The following is a 25,239-nucleotide window of genomic DNA, read 5'->3' as shown; positions in this document are numbered from 1 at the left end:
AAAAAAAAGTCACTTAAAAGTGGGAAACAGATAGTATTTAGAATCTCTAAACAATCTTTGGCTGAGGGGAGGTACCAATGAAACAGCCATTTTATGGGTTTTCTTCATTAGACTGATGTTATAGGAAGATGTTATCTGACCCTATGACCAGCCAGTACTGTACTACACAAGTTGATATGGGTGGGGATTCAGTGAAAGGAAAATTCATCTTGGATGTATTGCTATTGTTACCTTAACTGAAATACCAAAAGGAATTTGTTGTAAAGAAGTCCAATCACATACTACTAGCTCTAAAGAAGTCAGATCTTAGGTAAAAGATTTAACACTTTGTACCTCAATTTTACCCTATGTAAATCAGGGCTTCCCTGGTGGCTCAGATGGTAAGGAACCTGCCTGCAATACAGGAAACACAGGCGACATGGGTTTGATCCCTGGGTCAGGAAGACCCCCTGGAGAAGGGAATGGCTACTTACTCAAGTATTCTTACCTAGAGAATTCCATGGACAGAGGAGACTGGTGGGCTACAGTCCATGGGGTCGCAAAGAGTCACACATGACTGAGTGACTAACACTTTCTTTTTTTCACTCTCAAAATAGAGATGATAATAATAGGACCCATGTTATAGAACTAGCATAAATATTAAATGAAATACTATATACATAAGCACTTTCAGGAGTTCCTTGAATACAGGAAACTGAGGACAGAATGATAATTCTAGAAAATGATACATTTTAGGAGGCTCTAGGAAATGATCTTCACTACTGTTAACTGTACTTTGTTTTTTAGAATGCAGAAAGGGCACAGGACTAGAAGTGCACTGTTTGGCGTAATGACTCCTTAACAAGTTAACTGAATTATTAAAATACCTGCTTATAGATGTCTTAGCTTCAAAGAGTTGTTGTGATGATGTAAGTTTAAGTATCTTTAAGTTATGTGGGACTGAAAATTTAAAATGTATAATTAATATGGGTGAAAGTCCTTGGAAGACTGCCAAAAACTGTACAGCTATAAGGCATTATTGTTACAGCAAGTCACTTAAAGAGCATTATACTTCCACTGTCTCCATAGCTCCTAATAGCATTGGCTCTCAACAGATCTGCTTGCAAATCAAGCAGAGGGCATTTAAGGGAAAAGGAAAAGAGATGAAATTTGAATTAATCAACTTTGAGTATTGAGTCCTAGGTTCCACACAACGAAACCACAATGAATTGTTTGGATGAGTTATGATGTGGAGAGTGAGTGTGGTTTTTCCAGTCTATAGCAAATGGGGTGTTTTTTTTCCATACCAACTTTTAAAAATGTGTACATAGATGTATATTGTCCAAATTGCAGCTTCAGTGGAAATTTTAATAAATAGCATAAATTGTTACTTAATTTGTCTATTCCACTGATTTTCTGTGGTTTGGAGCTGAACCATGCCAAGGACTTTCTCCATTACCCTGAGTAATCAAATTATTATTTTTTTTCTCTTTGGAGCTAAGTTACTGTGGGGATTAATAATTGGCTTTACATTTATTCAGTTTTAAGTGTATAAAGCACTCTGTCCCTGGAAGTTAAATTTCCATATAAAGCCACATAATATAATATTCTTTACCAAGAAGTTGTAAGCAAGATGAACTAGACATTCTTCCTCAAATATGGATAACTCCCAATGGTCTACTTTGCCTACATTCTTAGAAAATATTATTTTTACACACATCATCAAACCACATATAGCAATAGTGGCTAGTACGTCCTATTTAAGTAGTGGTTTTTATTCTTTTATTTCATAATTTAAAATAAAAAGTCAAAAGTCCTTTACAAATTTTGTCTCCTACTATCCGAATCCTTACACTTACTCTGTAATCATAGGAGCGTCTGGGGTCCTCATCACAGTCAATCACTTCAGGTGCCATCCAGTATGGTGTCCCAATGAAGCTATTTCTCCTCCCATTAATTCTGCTCACCTGGGCACTCACTCCAAAATCCACTGCAAAATTCATTTGTCAAAATAATTAATGAGTAACAAAAAGCTCAATAAGTTATTGCTTTAACTTGGAAAGCCAATACAAAAGCCACAATGGATAACAGATTTTCATTCCAGCCCAGCAAACTTTACCATGAAGTCTACTCCAGTAACACTGGGAAATAGGCTTTTGCTGGTATTTATGTTGGAAAGAGATTCAGCAGTGCTATTATAAATCTACAGTAGGTTTGGCTGAATGTTTACCATGAATATTAAAAATAAAGTTCCATCAGTATACCCTAAACCTCTGAAGTGATAACATATGTAGTGTTTGGACCTGCCACCAAGCTGGAAGAAGACCAGCACTGTAAGCAACATCTAAGAAATCAAAAACTTATTAGTACTTTATTAGGAAGTCTCACTCATGATGTTAGAAAGTCCTACTACACTAATAAAGAAAAATAAATTTATGCTAAAATTTAGTTTAAGTTCTTCTACAGATCTTCTGAATCAGATGCAAATATTTAGTGTGGTATCCATATCTCAGCTTAGACTATTAAAGTTCAGTCTTCTATTCATCTGTGGGATATATTATATGAAAATATTTAGTATGGTATCCTCAGAAACAGACAGAAAAAAAAGGCTAAAGTAGACTGGGGTTATTTAGTCCAGAAAAAATAAAACATGGATGAAAAATGAAGTAGATTTTCTAATTTAGAATGGTTTCCAGGAATCTAGAGGATGGCTAACAACCCTGACTGAAAAGTAGTTTAAAGAACTTAGGAAAAGAAAAGAAAAATTAAAAAGTTAAGAGTTTAAGGCAGTGTTAAAGGAAGGACTAATAAAAACAATGTCAACACAATGTCCATAATACATGAAAATCCCTGGGTGTTGCACAGTCTCATTATCTAGATACTTTTTTTTTTTTTGAGAATAGGTTACATCAGAGTTCAGCATTCTCATCACCCCTGAGGGCCAACTTTAAGGGCCAAGAAATATCTATGAAGGCCATAAGCTTATATATGACATTCAAAGAAGAAAAGGAAATGAGCAAAGACTGGAAGAAAAGAGTGATAAATGGAAGAAAATGGGAAAAAAGAAAAGCTGAAATTAAAAGTAGGGATGAGATCCCACCAGTGGCATCATTCATTTTTCCTTACTGACTTAGGGACCAGAATGTGAGGGTTATTGATCAGTTGCGACTGCAATATAGTCATTGTCCAGTCTCTCCTCTCTGTTACTCCCTTTGGGTTTTGCTTCTTCAACCATCTCCTTATAACTTGTCATTTAAAAATATTGTGGGATCTAGGAAATCTAGAAACCAATGTCTGAGGGTTATATAGAGATAAGAAGCCTGAAAAATTTTAATCCAGTGCTAAAAGGTCTCTCCTACAGAGTCAAGTACATGATCTTTAGTGCAGGGACTTTGTGACAGCTTTTTCAGAGGCTTTTCGCTTACTTACAATTTCTCTTCTGTGATGCAGATGATAGGGTTGGCTAGCAACTTGACCCAAATATATGGGAACACTGCCACATGTGAACACAGAATGTAGCTGTGTGACATACTATATCCATGCTGCACATTTCACTGTGAGATCCAAATGACCCTCGTGTATTTTAACACAGTGTCTTAAAATTCTGTTTCTAGCTTTTTAGCTTTTAGACACAAAAGAACAATACATTTACTTCAAATTACTTTTCATTTACTGCAGGAACAATTATTACCACATGCTTCTTCCACAAATATTCAGTGAAAAGCATTCTTAGTGAAGGAACAAAAACTCTATTCTGGTTATATTTATTTGGCAGGAAAAATGGGAATGATCTTAAGATCATGCTAGAGATATGGTAGGGAAGCCCCTGGTGGCTCAGACGGTAAAGTCTGCCTGCAATGCAGAAGACCTGGGTTTGATCCTTGGGTCAGGCAAATCCCCTGGAGAAGGAAATGGCAACCTGTTCCAGCATTCTTGCCTAGAGAATCCCAAGGACAGAGGAGCCTGGTGGGCTATACTCCATGGGGTTGCGAAGAGTTGGACACAGCTGAGTGACTAATAAACACACACACACACACACACACACACACACACACACACAGATATGGTAGGAAAGAATTGATATGATTAAATACAGGATTTGATGCCAGTGATTTTATGTTCTATATCAATGAGGTCATCTGCCATTAAATAGTGCTGACATTATTTATATGATATTATTTAGAAATCCACCAACAATATTTATTTTAAACATTAAAGAGCACAACATATTGTTCCCTGTGTGCCTGTGAGACAATATAATAATTATTTTCAATTAATCATACCATTCTGAACCCTGGAACTGAAAGCTAGAAACTCTGGATTCTAGATTTCTAATTCCGAATTTGATTTGGATATTACTGGAGCATCATTTCTAACTTATATCAGTTCTTTAAATATTTGAGGGAAAATTCCAATGAAGTGATTTGTGCTTAAGTAAATTTAAAAGTTCTTAGATATTCTTTGGAAAATATGGCTCTGTGATGTGGAAGAATTGTCTTTTTGTTTAATCCTTGTTCATCACACACTACTTGTACATGGTAAACACTCAATTAAATTGTTGAAATAAATATAATAGCAGATCCCACCAAGAGTACTGGAGTGGGTTGCTATGCCCTCCTCCAGGGGATTTCCCTGACCCCAGGGCTCAAACTCGCATCACTTGTATCTCCTGTATTGGCAGGCGGAATCTTTACCACTGAGCTGCCTGGTAAGCCCAACAGAAGATAAAGCAATGACCAAAATTTAAAACTCCCATTTCAAAACTGTAGTTCTCAAAATGATTTCTGAGAAACAGTTAGGTGCATCTTTCTCTTGTCCCACGTCCCTTCCCAAACAAATTTTCAAATTTTGATTTATTTTGCAGGCAGGGACAACATAGTGTAAATAAGTAGAGGGGGATATTAGTGACATGAGAGAAAACAGTAATCTTAAAGGATTTTTCTCTGTTAAGATATTTGGGGTTCATTTAAAGTATTACAAGAATCAACTTACCTAGTTTTACTTCAGCATTATGAGTCAGTAGCACATTTTGACCTTTGATGTCCCGGTGAATTACACGGTGTGAATGAAGATGAGCTAAGCCCTGCATATACATACATATATACATTTATATAAAAAAGCAAGATCAATATATAGTTTTTCTCTTTTTCTGGTACTGTTTTTAGCATTTTTGGAAAGACTTGTGGTAAGAAAAATGGCCCAGATTTGCATTTTTCAGACAAAATTCTTCTTTAGGCTGGAATTACTACAACCAGTTCCCAGAAATAGTACTTTCAACTATAAGGAAAGGAAAATAAATCAGGACACCCATGAAAGAGAAAGAACACCAAAAATTAATACTTGTATATATTGGGCCATTTACCTTCCTTTCTAGTCTCCATTTTTCCAACTAACCACATGACTAAAGACCTGGATATCTGAACTATTGTAGCTCAGCCATTGTTTTACTTTACTTATCCAACCATTTGTTTAGTCCAAAATATTTTCAAGTCAACCTTGTAAGGCTGAGAATTTGGAGGAATATGGAAATTCACTTTAAAGTACTTGCCATTTGTATTGGTTTACCATGCTGTCTCCAGACCATTCACCACTAAAACTAACCCATGTCCTGGTTTCAGTAAGATTGCTCAACATACTAACAGGAGATTAATAATATAAATAACAGTAAAAACAACTAATATCAATTGGGTCCTTATTCTTTGCCAAGCACTGTGCTAAGCACTTTACATGGAGTCAACTCTTAAATCCTTACAGCAACCTTTTAAGGAAGATGCTAATTCCACCCCAAATTACAGGTGAGGAAAATGAGATTTGAAAAAATTAAGTAATTGACTCAGGGACACACAGCTAATACATGATGAACCAGAATTTAAACTCAGTCCATAATTTGCACTCTTAACTATGTACACTATTACCATGAGTGAATCCAGTTAAGACAGCATTCTAATATTTTATCAGCGATGCTGTTCAGTTCTGTTAACATCCTTCTTGGGTGACTCTAAGCACTTAAGACACAAAGAAAAATTTGAGTTTGGTAGATCAAGAAGACTGTCATTTTCATCCAATTTGGTGTTCATAATAAGAAATGTTTTAAAAGTTAAGACATTGTATTCAGAGAGGATATCTGTCTGCAAAAGAGTTGTAGATGATTTGGAGCCACTGAGTAAAACACGGATTTCTCAGCCTATCTTAATCTCCAATGATAGTGCTATGCTTTAAAAAAAAAAAAAAGAACTCTAAAAATCACAACAGCTTAACACTCTAAGTTATTATACCCATGATCTACCAAACACTGTAGTCTGACTCTGAAAGAGCCATTAAAAGCCATGATTTGGAATGACATTACATCAAAGCTGCTTTCTCTAAAGCCTTTTGGTTTTTTTCAGTATCCTGATCCAAAAGTTTAGAATTTTTAAACCATCCTATATGAGCAAGTATAAGACACACTGTATATATTACCCCCAGGTTTTTTCAAGGTCAGGGGCAAATGACTATATGAATGCTCACCTGGAGGATTTCTCGGCAGATATAGGCAATCCAATCTTCCTTCAAACTCTGATTTCTGGTCATTCTCACTACATCAGTGACTGAGCCTGCTGCACATAACTCCATCACCATCTGCAGGAAAGCCAGCAAAGAAAGTATCAAGACTTAGAAAGTAGTTATCTGAAAATATCTGGAGAGTTTTAGTTCATATGGCTTACATGTATATGTTATGTTTAGACATTAAGATACTGCAAAGACTGGCTCAATTGTCTGGTAGGAAGCTAGTAGAATTAGAAAGAACTGAAAAAAAAGATCCAAAGATCTCTGGAGGGAGAGAAAGGAGGTACCACACCAGGGATTTTTAAACCAGGAGGTGGGATTTGAGCTAAGCCTTGAAGGATAGGTTGTGTTTGGATATGCTCAGAAAGAAGAACATTCAGCTTATTGAAAACAGAACGAGCACACGCCTTTAGAAAGAAGCTTGCACAGGGCTAAGCCTGAGTGATGACTGGAGTAGCACAAAAAAGACAGTTGAGGGAATAGTTTGCGGGTGGAAAAACAGGATATGGAGGGTATCTCAAAACAATTTACACTTAAGCATTGACTAGATTTGTTTTTACTGTTGTTTTATATTCAAGTTTTAGAATATTTTCCCCAAGATACTAGCAACATACAACCTGAAGGGGGAAACTGTCAGTTCCATTACCGTAGGGCAATCTTTTTCCAAATAAACTGCTAAGGAAAGTCTATTTTAAGGCTAATATTCTGACAGTGTCTCATTCAAATTTTACTTTATTAACAAATGCAATTTTTTCAGGAGATTTGTTTTTGCCACTAATGTATCAGGAGCCTTACTAGCAAATTTGCTTTCATATATTAGCTAACTAGAGGACTGACCAATGTGAAGGAGAATCTGCCTATTATAATCAATTTCACAAACTTTTCTTTAAGTGCAGGTTTATGCACTAGCGCCAATGTCAAATGTTAATACTACTTTGTCAGTAGAATAAGACATGCCTTTTTAAAAAAACTATAGGTAAGATAATTATTGCCATAGATGAAAGGAAGTAAAAGGATAGGCCCCAAATCATGAATATTTAAAAGGTATACCTTATTTCCTTTTGGAATGCTAAGATTTTCCTTTCAGAAAATTACTTCCTTATTTTATATTTGTTCACAACTGATATAACACAGAGTCTTTTACCTGAGTACACTATTCCAATAAACGAAGATAAGAAAAGCAGCCTAACAAACCAGATAGTACAGATAAAGCACAAAAAGGTTAATTTTCATGTCTACCACATCAAATGGTTACAACATATACACTGTGGTAATGGAAGAAAAGGGGCTCATTTTGAACCATGACAAACATGAATTAAAGTCATTCACTAAGGTGAACACTGGAAAATCTTGCCAGTATTACCTGAGTCAGAAGAGTTCTACTATGAAAAGAATGTAAGACATTCTCATTTTCCCGAATTTGTATGCACAGTGCATGGCTCTACGTTATAAATGGTAATTATTTTGTTATTTGCTTCCTATGTGTTCAGATTTACACAGGAAAGAAAGTGAATGGTCCCAGGAAAACTCTCATCTCCACAAATAACTTCTGCATGCAGTGCCTATTTATCCTTCAGATATCAGTGTAAGAAAAAGTTTTTCAAGGAAGAGCTTTCCTTTCCCTAACTTAAGATTCCTTTGTTGTTTGCCCACACAAAAGCATGTTACTTCCCTTCTGACCAATTATACATTTATTTGTGTGACTATTTGATTGATATTTGTCTTCACAAATAGACTGTAAGCTCCAGTGGGCCAGAGCCATGTAAATTCAGCTTATGAATGTATCCTCAGCATCTAGGAGAAAGCCTGGACACGGATAGCTTTTGAATGAATAGATGTTATATGGCTGAATTAATTGAGCACTGAGAAACATATCTCATAAGTAGACTGCCATACTGTCAAGAGAAAAAAAAAAACTTGTAAAAATATATTTAAAGACAAATGCTGTATGCCCCTGCCAAAAGGAATTAAAAAAAAAAAAAAAACAAAACAGTAGCCATGAAAAATGCACAGTGGTATTCAACAAAATTTGAACTGGCATTGGCAGAGAATAGACGATTTAGTTAACTGGACATTTAGGAGAAAATAGGTTTAAACTGAAGATCTCTAAATTTGAGGGTTCTCAAAACGTGGTACCCAGACGAGTATCATCAACATCACTTGTAAACTTTTTAAAAAGTGCAAATTTGTGGACTTCCTACCCTAGACTAACTGAATTAATAACTCTGTGGGTGGGGCCCAGCAACTTGTTTTATTAGGATCTCCATGAAATTCTGTTTCTGGTTAAAGATTGAGAACCACAGCTTCAATTCAATCCCTTGTTGAAACCTTCCTATATTGCCCACTATCCTGCTTCCTAAAGTTCACATATAAAATGTAACAGAATCTTTCTTTGATTCTTAAAAATTCTGAAAAGTCTCAGGTATTATTTAAAAAATACCACTCTTGGCCTAGAAATGCAAGAGAATGTACACTGACTCCAGATGATGATGTTCTAAATATTCCTTTTTAAATAAAGATATACTTGATTGAAGCTAATTTTCTTGTGGTTTGATTATGTCTCCTATGGGAGAGGGCAGCAACAATTCTGGTAACTGTAGCATGGGTTTCAGTTAGCCTTTAAAATTTATAGCTCATTGATTTGTAATTCATGATACTATAGGCATGAAGCCTAAGAAAAGGATAAGTCAACTAACCATTTAGAAAAACAGTTTCTAGGAATTATGTTTAAAGATAATTGTACTTAGCAAACACTTAAATTGCACTCATATACTCATTCCAAATGTGACTTAGAATAGATATTTATTATTCAGTCATTGGGCCCAAATCCATCAGGTAATCTCCTTAGCTTTATCTTTAATTTATAAGCAAATGTATTAGCTACATAAAGTTAAAAGCAGCAAATCTCTATTTGAAAAGAAATATGTTAGATATTTCCAGTATTCATTTGAGTCTTCTCACATCTTACCCCTGAACCCCTTGCCAGTCACTTAATTTATTTTTCCATATTTTATCACTCCCATTTCCAGAAATTAGAGGACATTTTTTTTCATACTACTTTGAGCAGTTGCATACTTAAGTTCTTCTGTAGGTGCACAAAAATGACATCTCATTTATGAAAGTATATGTTCTGAACTGAGACTTAGTCTTATGCAATAAGATCAAGGTAACTAAATACACACCCAAAGTTGATGTCTCTGGCCAGGGGGACTCAGCTTGAAAAATGCACCGTAGAAGGACACAATGTTCTTGTGGAAAGAGTACTTCTTCAAAAGGTTGAGTTCAGTCCTGAGATCCTCTTCTTCATCCTATAGAATAAGGATAGTAAAATTCCTAAGCTATGCCACTCAATGACTATGGTATCCTAAGCTATAGTAGATCAAAGAAGGAGAATCGTATGGCAACCCTTTATACCCTACAACAATGTATTATAATAAAATCTCAACTAGAATTCTCAGAATGGAGATGTGGGGTTAACTGGGAATTTGGGAGAAAATAAAGGTCAATTGAGTATCTTTTAATTCAATGGTTCTTAAAGTATGATCCTTGGACCAGCAGTGACCACTGTATGAAGTTTGCACTAAATGGAATCACCCAATTAAACTGAAAAATTCAATGGTTTTAGTATATTAATAAAATTATTCAACCATAAGAACATTTTTGTCAACCCAAAAGGAAATCCCATACTCTTTAGCTATCACCCCCAAATTCTGCCACCACATCCCAGCTTCAAGCAACCACAAACATTTTTTCTATCTCTATAGATTTATCTATCCTTAATATTTTATAGAAATGAAAATAATATAGTATATAAACTTTTATGACTAATTTGTTCCCCCCCCAGGGTTCATCCATGTTGTAATACATATCAGTATTTCATTCTTTTTTATTTACCATCCATCAACTGAGTTATTTCTACCTTTTATCTAGTATGAACATTCATTTCAACTTTAGAGTAGATGTATATTTTCATTTCCCTTTGGTATATACCTGGGAGTAAAATTGTTGGGTCAAATGGCAATGCTATATTTAACATTTTGATGAAATGTCAAACTGTTTTCTATAGTGGCTATACCATTTTACATTCCCAAATGAATGATGGTTCTCATTTCTCTATGCCTTCACCTCACACTCATTATTTTCTTTTTAATTATTATAACATCATAGTGGGTGTAAAGTAATTATCTCATTGTAGTTTCGGTTTGCAATTCCCTTAAGACTGATGGAGTTAAGGATCTTTTCATTGGCTTACTAGACATTTTATGATCATCAGAGGCGTGTCTAATAAAATATCTTTGCCCCATTTTTAAGTTTGGTCACTTGTCTTTTTATTATTGAATTGTAAGATTTATTTATATATTCTATATATAAGTACTTTATAAGAAATATGATTTGCAATTGTTTTCCCCCATTCTGTGGCTGGTCATTTTACTTTCATGATAGTGTCTTTTGAGACACAAAATTTTAAATTTTGACGAAGTCCAATTTATCGATTTCTTGTTTTGTTGTTTGTACTTTTGGTGTCATATCTAAGGATCTCTTGTCAAATCCAAGGTCACCAAATCAACTCCAATCTTTTCTTCCAAACATTTTATAGTTTTAGCTCTTATATTTAGGTTTTTTATCCATTTTGAGTTAATTTTCATAGAAAGCAGGGGACCAATTTTATTCTTTTACCTGTGGATATCTAGTTACCTCAGCATTATTTGTTGAAAAGTCAAGTCTTTCCCTATAAATCGTGTTTTCATTCATGTTGAAAATTAGTTGGCCACATATATATGGAAATAATTCTATTTCACTGATGTATATTGAAAAAGCAAGAGAGTTCCAGAAAAACATCTATTTCTACTTTATTGACTATGCCAAAGCCTTTGACTATGTGGATTACAATAAACTGTGGAAAATTCTGAAAGAGATGGGAATACCAGACCTCCTGACCTGCCTCTTGAGAAATCTGTATGCAGGTCAGGAAGAAACAGTTAGAACTGGACATGGAACAACAGACTGGTTCCAAATAGGAAACAGAGTACATTAAGGCTGTATATTGTCACCCTGCTTATTTAACTTATATGCAGAGTACATCATGAGAAACACTGGACTGGAAGAAACACAAGCTGGAATCAAGATTGCTGGGAGAAATATCAATAACCTCAGATATGCAGATGACACCACCCTTATGGCAGAAAGTGAAGAAGAACTAAAGAGCCTCTTGATGCAAGTGAAAGAGGAGAGTGAAAAAGTTGGCTTAAAGCTCAACATTCAAAAAACGAAGATCATGGCATCTGGTCCCATCACTTGATGGCAAATAGATGGGGAAACAGTGGAAACAGTGGCTGACTTTATTTTGGGGGGGCTCCAAAATCATTGCAGATGGTGACTGCAGCCATGAAATTAAAAGATGCTTACTCCTTGGAAGGAAAATTATAACCAATCTAGACAGCATATTAAAAAGCAGAGACTCAACAAAGGTTCGTCTAGTCAAGGCTATGGCTTTTCCAGTAGTCATGTATGGATGTGAGAATTGGACTATAAAGAAAGCTGAGTGCCGAAAAATTGATGCTTTTGAACTGTGGTGTTGGAGAAGACTCTTGAGAGTCCCTTGGACTGCAAGGAGATCCAACCAGTCCATCCTAAAGGAGATCAGTCTTGAGTGTTCATTGGAAGGACTGATGTTGAAGCTGAAACTCCAATACTTTGGCCACCTGATGTGAAGAGCTGACTCATTTAAAAAGTTCCTGATGCTGGGATTGAGAGCAGGAGGAGAAGGGGACGACAGAAGATGAGATGGTTGGATGGCATCACTGACTCAATGGACATGAGTTTGGGTAGACTCCTAGAATTGGTGATGGACAGGGAGGCCTGGTGGGCTGCAGTTTACGGAACTGATCTATATGCCTATCCTTATGCTTGTACCACGTTGCCTTGATTAATTGAATTCTAAATTTTCTAGTTTGATTTGTTCTATAATTTTAAAAGATATGCTTAAATTCATTATTTTCCTAATCACTACAGTGGTAAATATGTTATAAAGCTATCTATCAATCCAGTGGTCTGAATTCCTAGCAGCTATACATTTCATTTCATTGTAAATAAAAAAAAAGCTCTCCTACAGCATCTATAAAAGTTCAATTTATATAACCTTTCCAGGAATACTCTCACTGTACAGAGTGAGATATATTTGCAGTATGTGAAGAAAAGAAGACTTTTATTTTATTATTATTTTTTTTAATTTAATTTTTTTTATTTTTAATTTTTTTTTAAATTTTAAAATCTTTAATTCTTACATGCGTTTTAAAGATAAAGTTAAACTCCTGTTCTGAAATCCAGTGAAAAAGGATACCTTTGACTTATTCTGGGCAATGAATTAGAACAGGGCCCTCTGGCATTAAAAGTAACTAATGGGTGAACCTCTAACTATCTTTAGTTATCCCCAGCATTTCCCTCAATTAACTTGACTTGACAATCTTGAGGTAGTGGAAAATACATCTGTAGAACATTTTTTAGCATTTCCCTAGGATTTTTCCAGGGGATTTATTCATAAACATTCAACAACTATAAAACAAATCTAGACACCTGCATGTCTTTGGAGGAGGGGATGGAGCCTTATTTCTCCAGTTGGAAATCCCAACAACAGGATTTGCATTTATTGTGTAATAAAAGCATGAACAATTAAAACAATCACCTGTAGCATGAGAATTATATATAAGTTCAGGTTCCAGTTTCACCCTAGCCTCCCAGGGAAGCTTGGTTGATAAGTTGCCTTCACATACCCTTCACCTGTTTAGCTAAAGGCTGATCCTCATGGCTTTCATTCTTGCCATATAGGACCCTTAAACTTTCTGCTTCCCTTGTGATGTTGTTATTCTTTGAAATGATAACAATATTTGCCATCATATAGAAATAAACCTTAGAAACTAGCAATTCTAAATGTAGAGGGGTACTCTCAGTTTCTAGCAAGGCACCAAGGTTCTGCTGAGAGAAATATGAACTCATAAAGCCTGCAATAAACAAGAATGAGATGGTAATGTGAGGATAAGAACACAAAGAACAGGTTAAAGAGAAGCGCAGGCCAGATTGAGTCCTTCAACTTGTTTGGTAGTTTGATATCAAAGAACTTCCTTTTCTTTCTGAGTTAGAAACCTCATGTCCTCAAGCAGGAAGAGAACAGCTGGGCTCCTGGCAACTATGTAGTTGTATTTAACTATACTTTTATTCTTGTCATAGGGAAAGTCGCTCAGTCGTGTTCAACTTTTTGCGAGCCCATGGACTGTAGCCTACCAGGCTTCTCAGTCCATGGGATTTTCCAGGCAAGAGTACTGGAGTGGGTTGCCATTTCCTTCTCCAGGGGATCTTCCCAACCCAGGGATCGAACCCGGGTCTCCCGCATTGTAGGCAGACGCTTTACCCACTGAGCCACCAGGGAAGCCTTATTCTGGTGCCATTTTACCTATGAGAAAGCTGACGACTAGAGAGGTAAAACTGCTTTTCCAAGTACTTCTTAGCTATTTAGCAGTAGAGTTGGCATTGGAACTCATGTTTCTTGACTTCCACACTACTGCTATTTTTGTAAACCCCTGATTAATGAGATGTGTGTGCAAGTCACAAACTTCTTACCCCAAAGGATTCAGGATGATTTAGAGATGCTAACTGGCCGATCAATTATTTTTCTTACTAAAATATATAATCAGAGAACTCAAAGCTCCCCACTAGAAAAAACTTCTAAGAGTGGGTCTCCCACATAAATGTAAACTCCCCCAAAACCAATAAACCAAGATCAGATATGTTTGGAAAGCATTAGTATGTTTGCCATTCTCAATTAACAGGAAGTTGAGCTTGTGAGAAACACATAAGTACATTATATCCATCAGGCCAAGTGGGTAATTTAAAACTCTCACATATATCCCGGTAATATGATGCTATAGCATTTCCTGGCTCAAGGCCAGTTGATCCCAGAGTGGCCTGAATATCCTGCTTTTTGTCAAGAAGAGGCAGCTCAGGATGCCAAAACTTGCATTGCAATTTCACCCAATTCTAAAATCTAAGTGTTTTTCCCTATATAGAAAGACTTCAGAGAGAGTTTGGAGATGATCTTCAAATGAATTAACACAAATATTTGATAAAACCAGAATTACTGAAACAATTATAATTTTCATACCTTACCTTTCACAGCTTCTTGATTAACATAAGCATTACCTTTTATGTTTAGATATGCTTTGTCTCCCAAGAAACACTGTAAACAAAACAGGAGCCCAGTACTTTTAAACTAATCATGAAACTGTTTACCGATATCTTCTTAATATAACTAGAAAGTTCTTCTGGATGTGATTATTAATGGAAAAGCTTATTTTTAAATGAGTCTGGAAGCATATTTATTAAGATACAAAAGGTTGAAAATATTTGAATACTAGATAGCTAACTGCAGGGGAGAAAATCAAGAGAAAAATATCAGTTATATTGTTAGAGCAAAATTCTATACTTAGGCCCCCAGAGTATTTTGATAGATCACTAACATCTAGATCATCAAGATCTACTGAAAAAGAATTTCCTTTGCCAGAGCTTACTCTAGAGCAAGCAAATTATCAGAGTAATAGAGACTGCTTTGCAAGGCTGTTAAAAAGTTTCAGGTAGAAATCACCTTCCCACTCCCTCATGTATTCAAGTGCTATGCCAGATGTCTGAACACTCAGGCTGGGCAGCCTGTTGGTTTGCTGTCTACGACTGTTCTCTCACACACGAAAAGAGTAGTCTTCATTGGGCTCATACGTGATGGCAATGTCTCTAAAAATCTCGATGGGGAAAAGCTAGTCAGTCCAGAATATCATGTAAAAGGTATGAAAAGAACCTTGCTGAGGCCAATTTTAGACTTCCCTGGTGGCTCAGTCGGTAAGGACTCTGCCTGTAATGTGGGAGACCTGGGTTTGATCCCCCGATCAGGAAGAACCCCTGGAGAATGGCATGGCAACCCACTCCAGTGTTCTTGTCTGAAGAATCTCATGGACAGAGGAACCTGGCGGGCTACAGTCCATAGGGTTGCAAACAGTCGGACACCTTGAGTGACTAAGCATATAAGGCCAATTTTAGACAAAATTCACTCTTGTTCCCATCATCCCTTTTTTTATTATTCAGCTAGTAGGCTATATCTGCTGTGAATTTACTTAGTCCTTCATCGGCAGTCAACACTTACCTGTTCAGGGTACCATTTCTTCTAGGCCCTACTTTCCGAAAGATGCTAGTGTTCAAATATGATGAATGAATCTATGTCAGTACATTAAAAACATATATATCACTTTTAGGCAAGAAGAGTTTAGTGGTGGCCTTCTACAGATAATGATACAATATAAAGGGATTAGTCTAAAGTTGAAAATTAAAGGAAAGATGGCTTGGACGCTAATGAAGACTTTCAGTACTCACACTGTATCTCCAGCCGACAGACTTTTGATATTTATTCACTCTCACTCGTCTTCCTATTTCAGGTAACGGGGTCTGCAAAGCCAAGAACAAAACTTTATTAAATGCATTGGTATACTCTGAAAATGATTTATTCTTGAGTACTTTGTGCTTAAGTACTAAATGAAAGAGTAACATAATTCCTCTCTCAATTTACACTAATAGTTTTAATTAGAAAAATCAGATTCTTATATATATAGAAACTTGGCAAAAAAATCATAGTAACAGATTTAACTGCCATTTATGGAATATTACAATTTGATGATTGTAAAGTGCTATTTCCTCTAACAAACAAGGTAATTGACACTATCTATGGGCTGAACATAATTTTTAACTGTTTCAAGTCAGAGTATCTAAAACGTAGATTAAATGTGGGTCAAAGTCTATTAAGTGGAAAAAAAGGGAAAACGTATTTTAGAGAGTCTCACTCGAAGAATACCAAGCTGATTATTTGGAAGTCATGGTTTACAGGGTAAAATAAATCCACAACACCTCAACATTCATTTGACATTTACTGATGAAACAAAAAACATGTAACTCTTTAAACAGTTTCAGCAATTCACTTCCTGCACAAATTGGAAAAGAACAGTTTATGGCATTGATAACAATTCAGTGACTATGTACACTTTTTCAAATATGATATTTTAGAATTTTTTTCTAGGTTATAGTGAAGTGAAAATATCTTGACCTTTGTTATGCCCGTGCTAATATTATCCTGAGAAAGTGAGGTACTCATGCTAAAGAAAGATGACAGAAATCAGGGCTTAGCATAATCTATGACAATATATTATGACCCATGACACAGCTTTATGAATGTTAGTCAGAACACTGCCAATTAGACTCTCTCTTGTGCATCTGTTAAAAAATACATGAAAAAAAGTGCATCTCAGACAAGTTCTTTTCCTTCTACCTGTCACTGAAAACGTAATGGCCTGAGTTTTCAAAAGGAATTGTTGGGGAGGGAAAGAAATATGATAAAACACAGAGGAGTAACACAATATTAGAGGAAATTTACAGTTTACTATGCCTGGAAATAGATAATCAACTAGAAATAGACAGGAATATGGAATTTTTCATTTTTGTAAAATACAAGAATATATAGGACTTTTGCTGTGATTATAATTTTTATGTGTAAATGTAATAAATCCATAAAAAATAATATACTAGTGATAGAAAATTATAAATATAATAAATGCAAATTAAGATAATTATATATAACAGTGATGCAAAAAACAAATACAATATTTTCTGAGCTGTTTATCCTGAGACAACAATCTACTAAGCAACAGAATACAGACAGGATGTAATATTACCTTACGAGCATTCATCACTTTCACAGCTGTAAATGCACCAGTCTTTTCATGGAGTCCCTGAAACATAAGATAGTAATAAACATTGAATGCTGGCTATATAATCCAGCAATCAAGAAGCAAAGGAAAAAAATATTAAAATTAAATAAAATTAAACACTGTCATCTATTATGAAATATAAAGTATTATAGAGAGATAAACTATAATGCATTATATAAACCAAAGCATCCCAATGAAAAGTAAAAATTTCAGACTGGAGATAGGGGAAAAGGAAATGTTTTATTGAACGTTTTCCAACTGATTATGTGGTACTATGCAGACAGATATTTCTATCGAACTTCTCTTCATATACTAAAATAAGTTTTTTCCATAATTATCACAGATAAGAGTGACACATAATTAATTCAATGGCCTGTAAACCATTTAGTGTGTCTCAATCATATGAACCATAGATATTTAGGAACAGAAGTTCTGAAAGATTCTTTATTGAAAACCCTCTGAGTTCTAAGAACTTGTATTTATACAAAATGCAAGTAACAAGTTACAGATTTATAATTTTCAAAAATGAGCACAGAGGTTGGGAATAAGACTTCTTATTTTGTAACTAATGCCTTTTAAAGTATTTCAAGCTGAAGTCAGAGAGAAAAATCAGTCTGATATTGATATGAGTAAGGCTGGAAGTTGAAACAGATTTTTTTTTCCCTAGGAGACTGCATTCTTTGGCTGGACTGGGTTAGACAATATTTCCCCACAATTGAGGTTCACCCATAACTTCAGATTGTGACTTTTCTCAAAAACAGGGTCTTTGCAGATGTAATCAAGTTAAATGAGGTTGTATTCGATTACCATGGTCCATGCCTGGTATGTTTACATACCAGTGTGTTTCTGGACACGCAGAGAAACGGAAGAAAGTGGGGTGATGCAGCTGCAAGCCAAAGGACGCCAAGGATTGCTGGCGACCACTAGAAGCTAGCAAGAGGGAAGGCAATGTTTTCCCTGGAGCCTTTAGAGGCAGAATGGCTCTGCAGACTTATAGCCTTGAGAACTAGGAGAGAATAAAGTTCTGATGTTTAAATCCACCTAATTTGTGGATCTGTTACTGCAAATGTAGTAAAATAATATGGGGGCAAAACAAAGAACTGTCAGTAGTCACAGATCTCAGGTGAAATACAGCCACATTTTTAAACGTATTAGAATGATCAGATGGGGGGGTGGTGTTTCTGGACAGTATTTTTAATATCTTGAGTAACGTGCCAAGTGAGTAGCTATGCAAGAGATCAAGATTCCTTGAATTCAGGACAGTGATCCTTAAATATACTGCTTGTCTGTTGTCACACCTCTCTTATAAAAATATGTGCTTTGAAGTATATGAAAACAAAGTAGAAGTTTTCATATACTTTAGATGATTCCTACAAGTTTTCTCATCAAAATAAAGCCAACTGATCAAAGAAGCTTGAAAGAAAAAAAGTCCACTCTACCATTACCATCAAGGTTACATGAGTGTCAAAACTGGTTTTTCCAACATATGATCGATGGGATTTAATCCTGTATGTTCAAGATTACTTCAGTCCTATTGAACAAGCCACTGTTTGTAAATGAAGCCATGTGTCACAAATAGATCGGTAGGCTTTCAAAGAAATAAAGTAACTCTAGAAACACCAGCACTTTGAATTGAACTAGGCATTAAGCAGCTATACTGGTTAAATGGTTGAAGCACTGATGAGAAGTGGCATGGATTGTTGGTTTCAGTTTATGGAGTCAGGCCTGAGTCGGGTCAAGGTGGTTTTTGTTCAACTGTGTTCTCAAAAAAAAAAAAAAAAAAAAGCTGAAGTTCTAATTATTGGTTTCTCTGAATGTGACCTTTTTTTGGAAACAGGGCCTTTGCAGATATAAGCAACTTAAGATAATGTCATACTGAATTAGGGATGGCCCTAAAACCAGTAACTAGTAACAAGGGGAAATTTTGGACACAGATATCCAGGGAGAATGCCATATGATGACAGAGGCAGAGATTTGACTGGTGTGTCTACAAGGATTGTTGCCAATCACCCAAAGCTAGATGAGGCAAGGAATCTTCCTTCCTAGCCCCTCCAGAGGGAGAATGGCCCTATAGACACTTTGATTTTGGAATTCTAGCCTCTAGAATTGCAAGGGAATAAATTCTCTTTCTTTTAAGCCATCAAGTTTACGGTTAATTTGTTATAGCAGACCTCGAAAACTAGTATACAAGGCTAGCCTGATGGAAACTAAGCAAGGGAATGAGGCTGGACTTGGGATAGTGTTCAGAAATTAATAGTCAAAGTATAAGGAAATATCTAAGATCAGTGGAGCATGACAGCTACCAAAGACTAGAATTTTTAAAGGAAACGAAAATGTTGTAGGTTATTGATTAATCAGAGAAAAGTAATTAATATTTTAGATATTAATGCCTTATCAGATAGATGATTTGCAAATATTTCTCCCTTTCTGTAGGTTGCCTTTTCATTGTGCTGATGGTTTCTTTTGCTATGCAGAAAGTTTTTTGCTTGATGTAGTCCCACTTAATTATTTTTGCTTCTATTGCTTGTGCTTTTGGTGTCATATCCAAAAAATCCTTTTGAAGGCCAATGTCAAGAAGTTTTTCCCACTATGTTCTCTTCCCAGGAGCTTTACAACTTCAGGTTAAGTCTTTAACTCATTTTGTGTTAACTTTCGAAGTAGGGTAAGATAAGGGTCTGATTTTAATCTCTTGCATGTGGAAATTTAAATATGTTGGAAACTTTCACATTAATTTACAGATCTGGGAGAAAATATATATTAAAACTTTTATCTATGTAGCCCTTATCATGACATAGAAAGTACTGTTTTTCTAATTATTCACATAAACACTTTCTAGTCAAAGTCTACTCACATCTGTATGTACAAATATAACATGCTGGAAACTGGTTCTCACACAGCCTTTAGAGGAGTTAAAATGTTTACCTCTTGATTCTAAGAGGTTTTGTGAGACAAACTACTATCATGTGCAACACAAATACTTGGCATGTTAGACAGGGAATCCTGGCATGTGGCAAGATCTACAGTGAGTAAACCACAAAATTGTTAAACATATGGAATGCACAGCCATCATATTCATGACATATATTAGTGAGATAATGTTTTTAAAAGGTGCCACCAACTGCCATAGAACAGAGAAAATCAATTTGGCTCCATCTTTATTATCTGGGTTTTAGTCTCTCAACTGAAAACTACAACTTTTTTTCTGATGAGAAAAGGTATTCTAATGTGGAGTCTTAAAAAAACATGCTCACTATGTCTATAGAGGAATTAAACCCCAGATTGTGGAACCAAGCACAGGGTTAACATGCCTAACCATTATGCAAGTTTTCGTAGACGTCTAGAATGTCCAGGCAATAAATGGAAAATTGCTGCCTGTTAACTTAGTGTATCAGAGACTACTTTCTGTATCTTGACTTTTAAAATATTTTTTATTTAAATAGTAATTTCAGACTTAGGGAAAAGTTTTAAAGATAGTACAGAGTGTTTCTCTATAACCTTTACACTGTTTCTTTTAAATGTTAACATCTCAATGACCATGGCACAACTGTCAAAACTAAGAAATTAATGTTGGTCTAATACTCTTAACGACATTAAAATCTTTATTAGGACTGCCTCAGTCTCCCCACTAATGTCCTTTTGGGCAGACCCAAATTGGGATCCTGCCTCTATTTAGTTGTTATGTCTCCTTAGGCTCCTGTAATCTGTGGTAGTCCTCAGTCTTTCTGGTTTTCTCTAGTTTGACACTTTTCAGAAGTACTGGTCAAGTATTCTGTAGAACATCCCTAACTTCGGGTTTGTCTGATGTTTTCTCATGACTAGACTGAGGTCACGGGTTTGAGGAAAGAACATCATGGGAGTGAAGTGCCCTCCTCATCACATCATGTCACAAGTACATGGTATGATGTAACTGAGCATTGGTGAAATTAACCTAGATCACTTGGTTTAAGTGATGTCTGTTAGGTTTCTTTTTCCCCTATTTCCCCCTCTCATATTCTATTCATTCTATTAATCAGAAGTGATCGATGTTGGTTTTGGAGAGGTCTTAAATAAAGTCCTATTTTTGAGCATTTATCTAGAGAACCTAGACATCATCTTGAGATAAACTATTTGTTTAGTGGTGCCATCTTGTGGTTCATTGACTACATAAAAGTTGTTATAAGATCTTGATTTTAGCTGAAGGTCATGTTGTCATAAGCAGACTGCCTATCAAATAAAATGTTGAACCAGGACTAGCAAATTCTATTTCTAGGATGTGCCTTTTTTTGTTACAATATACGCTTTATGAAAAATTAACTTAAAACACCATTTGTTGAAAACACACATAGAGAATGCTAAGAAAGGAGTTTGGTTTTTAATTCTAGATTGAACGTTAAATAATCTCACATTTCCCACTGGTCTTAGTGACTATTATACAGGAAAATCACAAAGAAAATCTTTAATTATAAATGTGGGGTTTTTGGGTCTGAGTTTCCTACCATCAGTAATTTCAATACTATCATATAGGAGCTACTAACTGCATTACAGTACAATGCTCCCTTAAATAGGGTTTGCAAACTAAGAATTTTTAATTCTCAAGCATCACAGTGCAAAAAGAAAATTCCACTAGCTTTCATTCCTACCATAAGAAAAGAAATTTCTGCTTAAATCTTTTCAATACATTCACAGGCCCTGGCATATTTGAGTAATAGAAGATATGTAGTAACAATGTTTTGTAGCAATTTCCCGACTCTAAGCTCAAGCCTATTAACATCTGGAGTCAAATCACCTATATTTTCACCTGAGGCAACTGTCTGTCTTGTCACCAAGCTCATTTAACTTAAATTTCATTATTTATAGATGCAGCTCATATGATTCGAACTTTAGGGGCAAGAGAAGGTCAACTACTCAAAAAAATCCCCCTTCCACTCCACCTTACAATTCACAAGTACAAAAATCAGTATTATGGCCTCAATTTTATTAAAGAAATGAAACTCTCTTATTATTCAAATGTTAGCTTAAAAAACTGATTATCATTCTTCATTTGTCATTAACGCTTTAGCATGAGTTAGACGATCAGATTAGATAACTGCAGGAATGGTAATAAACAGTTCAGTGTTGATGGAGGAAGGAAAGTGCTAGGGTCTGAGGAGTTCCAGGAGAGATTGCTCCTCAACCATAATGAAGGTAGCAAGTGTCTAGAATGGGGAGCAAGGTAAAGGTGTCTAGAAGAGACTCTAAAAGTGTGGAGGGAGAAAAAATAAAAAGAGCGGGTGGAGAGGAGAGGTAAAGAGACAAAATGTGCCAAGTCACAATTTTACTGGAGGAATTTACAGTGTTTAAGATGTATATATCTGAAAGAAGTACAGAATGAAACCAAATACAAAGATTACTTAATAACATGAATTCTTGGGTCCCAGATACAGTCTAAATACAGTTTAAAGGGTTTGAGAGAATAAACATATGATACCACATGAAGGTCTTAAATAAAGTCCTAAGAAATTTCTCTAATTTATGATCTCACAACTATTTTCTAGGATTATACCCTAAAATATAGTAATTAGGACAATGTATTCTTTTTCCAGGACCATTTGAAATTATCCAGGAAAGAACATAAATTCCTCAATGTGTTGATTTCAATTTGGCAATGATTCATGTTCTTACTAATTAATTTAGATAATCAAATAAGCAGTGTTGGTCTTCTTCATTGGAAAAACAAAATTTACTATTGTACTATTGCTTGTCAATGGCTCCAAGCTCAATTTAAACATTGTGAATCTGTCCTTTGAACAGAAAATGTGATATGTCTCTGAATTTAGGACACTAGTTACATATAAACCATTGTTAAAAGGTGTATGTGTCTGCTTTAAACAAAAATAATTGCAGGACAATCTTTACATACATAACAAAATAAATGAAGGGATGACTATAAAAGAACTCTGGTTTACAAATGGACTTACACTAGCTTTCATTAAACACCAAACTCTTCAAGTTTATTTTCGGAAAGTGGAATTACCACATTTCAGATTACTTCCAATTTGAGGAAATATATCAGAAGTAATAAAGCAAGATCAACTTGCAGATTGGTAATCCAGAATCAAACTATAGATTAGCCAATGATTACAGAAGAAAATTGGTGGCTTCACTTGTGGCTCAGATGGCTAAGGATCCATCTGCAATGCAAGAGACCTGGGTTTGAACCCTGGGTTGGGAAGATCCCTGGAGAAGGGAATGGCAACCCACTCCAGTATTCTTGCCTGGGAAATCCCATGGACAGAGGAGCCTGGTGGGCTACCATCCATGGTGTCGCAAAGAGTCTTGATGATGGTAAGCAAGATATACGGGTAAATTAATTTACATGCAGACAATTACAATGGAAAAATAAAGTCAATAAAGTCTAGGTCTCACACATATAATCATATCAAGGATTTAGTCACTCCAACAATAAACTTGGATGAAAAAATAAAAAGTTCTTGACATTTGGGAATATATGTCTTTCATTTTGGTATGGCTAATGCCTAGCAGAATGGCTGGTACCCTTTTAATGAATACTAATTGAGGGAATGATGAATACAGTAACTGGGAAGGCTTCCTGGAAGAGGTACAATATCAACTGCACCATGAAGATGTCACAGCATCTGAACAGATTCTGAAGGGCAGGGTGGACCCAATGAGTGACACACCATGAACAAAGGCTATGAAGTAATGCTGATTAGGAAGGCACAGCCAGCGCAGAAGAAAAGAAAAAAGTGGCAGTGACCATACAGAGAAGAAAGAAACAAGAATATGAGAGCGCACCTGTTTTTGTCTTGTCAGAAATTTCAGTGTAAATTTTTTTAAAAAAAAATAAAATCTTGTTTAAAAGAAGACAGAAGTGATCATTGAGAAATCAGTCATTAGTTGTTAGCACTTCATGACTGGCTTTTGTTAGTTAATAGTCTCATGTAAAGCTCAGGTTGGTTAAGGCACTGAAACACCAGCACTGAATCGCAGTAATGATCAATTTCTTGGGGATTACACATTTTAAACCATAACAAATGATTTAAAATAGCAGTTGTGACAGCTGTGTTGGAAAAATCCATCATCCTGCAGCAGTTAATTACCATGTTTTTTCCCCAGAAAGAACACAAGACAGTCCTTGATGGCCTTGTAATTTTGATTAGGCTAAAAACTTTATTGTTAATAATGCAGTTAAAGGAAACTGCTGTGGAAAGACTGCCAACTATTCAGCAACTCCTACATAGTCCTTCTAGTTATTTGCTTTGCCTTCTGTTGGCAAATCTAAAGCACATAATCCCCAGGGCATTCTTTCTTTCTTTTCATTTCGTTTTGTGGTGGCAGAAGGCCACAAGGTACTCACTGCATTCGTATCTATCTGGTAACCTTGCTTTTCATTCACACAGTTTTGTCCTTCTAGTCATTTGTTTGTATTCCAGTTTTCTCCTAGCAAACAAACCAAGTGATGCTTCAGGGTCACCAAGAGTACAGCCCTAAATGGCATCAACCACGTACTTCATGCTGTGCTGTGGATAACGTGGCTAACAGGGTAATTCTCATCATCATTGTGTCTATGCAGAAAAACAAGGACACGGGGTTCAAGAGAACTTTCAAAGGTTAGCATGCCCATAATCCTGCCTCCAAGCAGGGACTTTCCTTAACCAGTGTTTGAGATGGGAAGTAATGGTGGTTTGGTTATTTGAAAGTCTTTTCCTTTGCTTCCCCATTTAGTCTTCATCACTACCAGCAAGCTCAGGAACCCCAAAGGGACAGATGAATTTGGGGCTGTCAGAGTTTAGAGGTGTGGCCAATACTGGAGAGGATCTAGCACAGATGATGAATGGGTCGAGCTGGGAAAACGTGCCAATCACTCTACACCCCACCAGTTAGCCATCAGGAAGATTTATTTATTCTAAAAATTGCCAACGGAAGAGATGCAGCCTGT

The 25,239-nt window shown here is 35.8% G+C and overlaps 1 protein-coding gene across 2 annotated transcripts in view; it reads right to left on the bottom strand.

Moving 5' to 3' along the window:
- Positions 1–25,239, bottom strand: part of NRK (Nik related kinase) — a 125,521-nt gene that overhangs the window by 51,902 nt on the left and 48,380 nt on the right. For both annotated transcript variants that reach the window (XM_013976175.2, XM_013976176.2), the window contains exons 3-8: positions 17,286–17,342; positions 15,937–16,008; positions 9,708–9,833; positions 6,487–6,597; positions 4,972–5,062; positions 1,839–1,969 (exon numbers count right to left, since the gene is read on the bottom strand). In XM_013976175.2, the coding sequence (XP_013831629.1) occupies positions 1,839–1,969; positions 4,972–5,062; positions 6,487–6,597; positions 9,708–9,833; positions 15,937–16,008; positions 17,286–17,342 (588 nt within the window). The remainder of the gene's footprint in view (positions 1–1,838; positions 1,970–4,971; positions 5,063–6,486; positions 6,598–9,707; positions 9,834–15,936; positions 16,009–17,285; positions 17,343–25,239) is intronic.

This window comes from Capra hircus (assembly GCF_001704415.2).
Source record: "Capra hircus breed San Clemente chromosome X unlocalized genomic scaffold, ASM170441v1, whole genome shotgun sequence".
In the NCBI taxonomy this organism is placed as follows: Eukaryota; Metazoa; Chordata; class Mammalia; order Artiodactyla; family Bovidae; genus Capra; species Capra hircus.
Note: the sequence above shows the minus strand (reverse complement) of the source record. Positions and strands in the feature narration are given on the sequence as shown.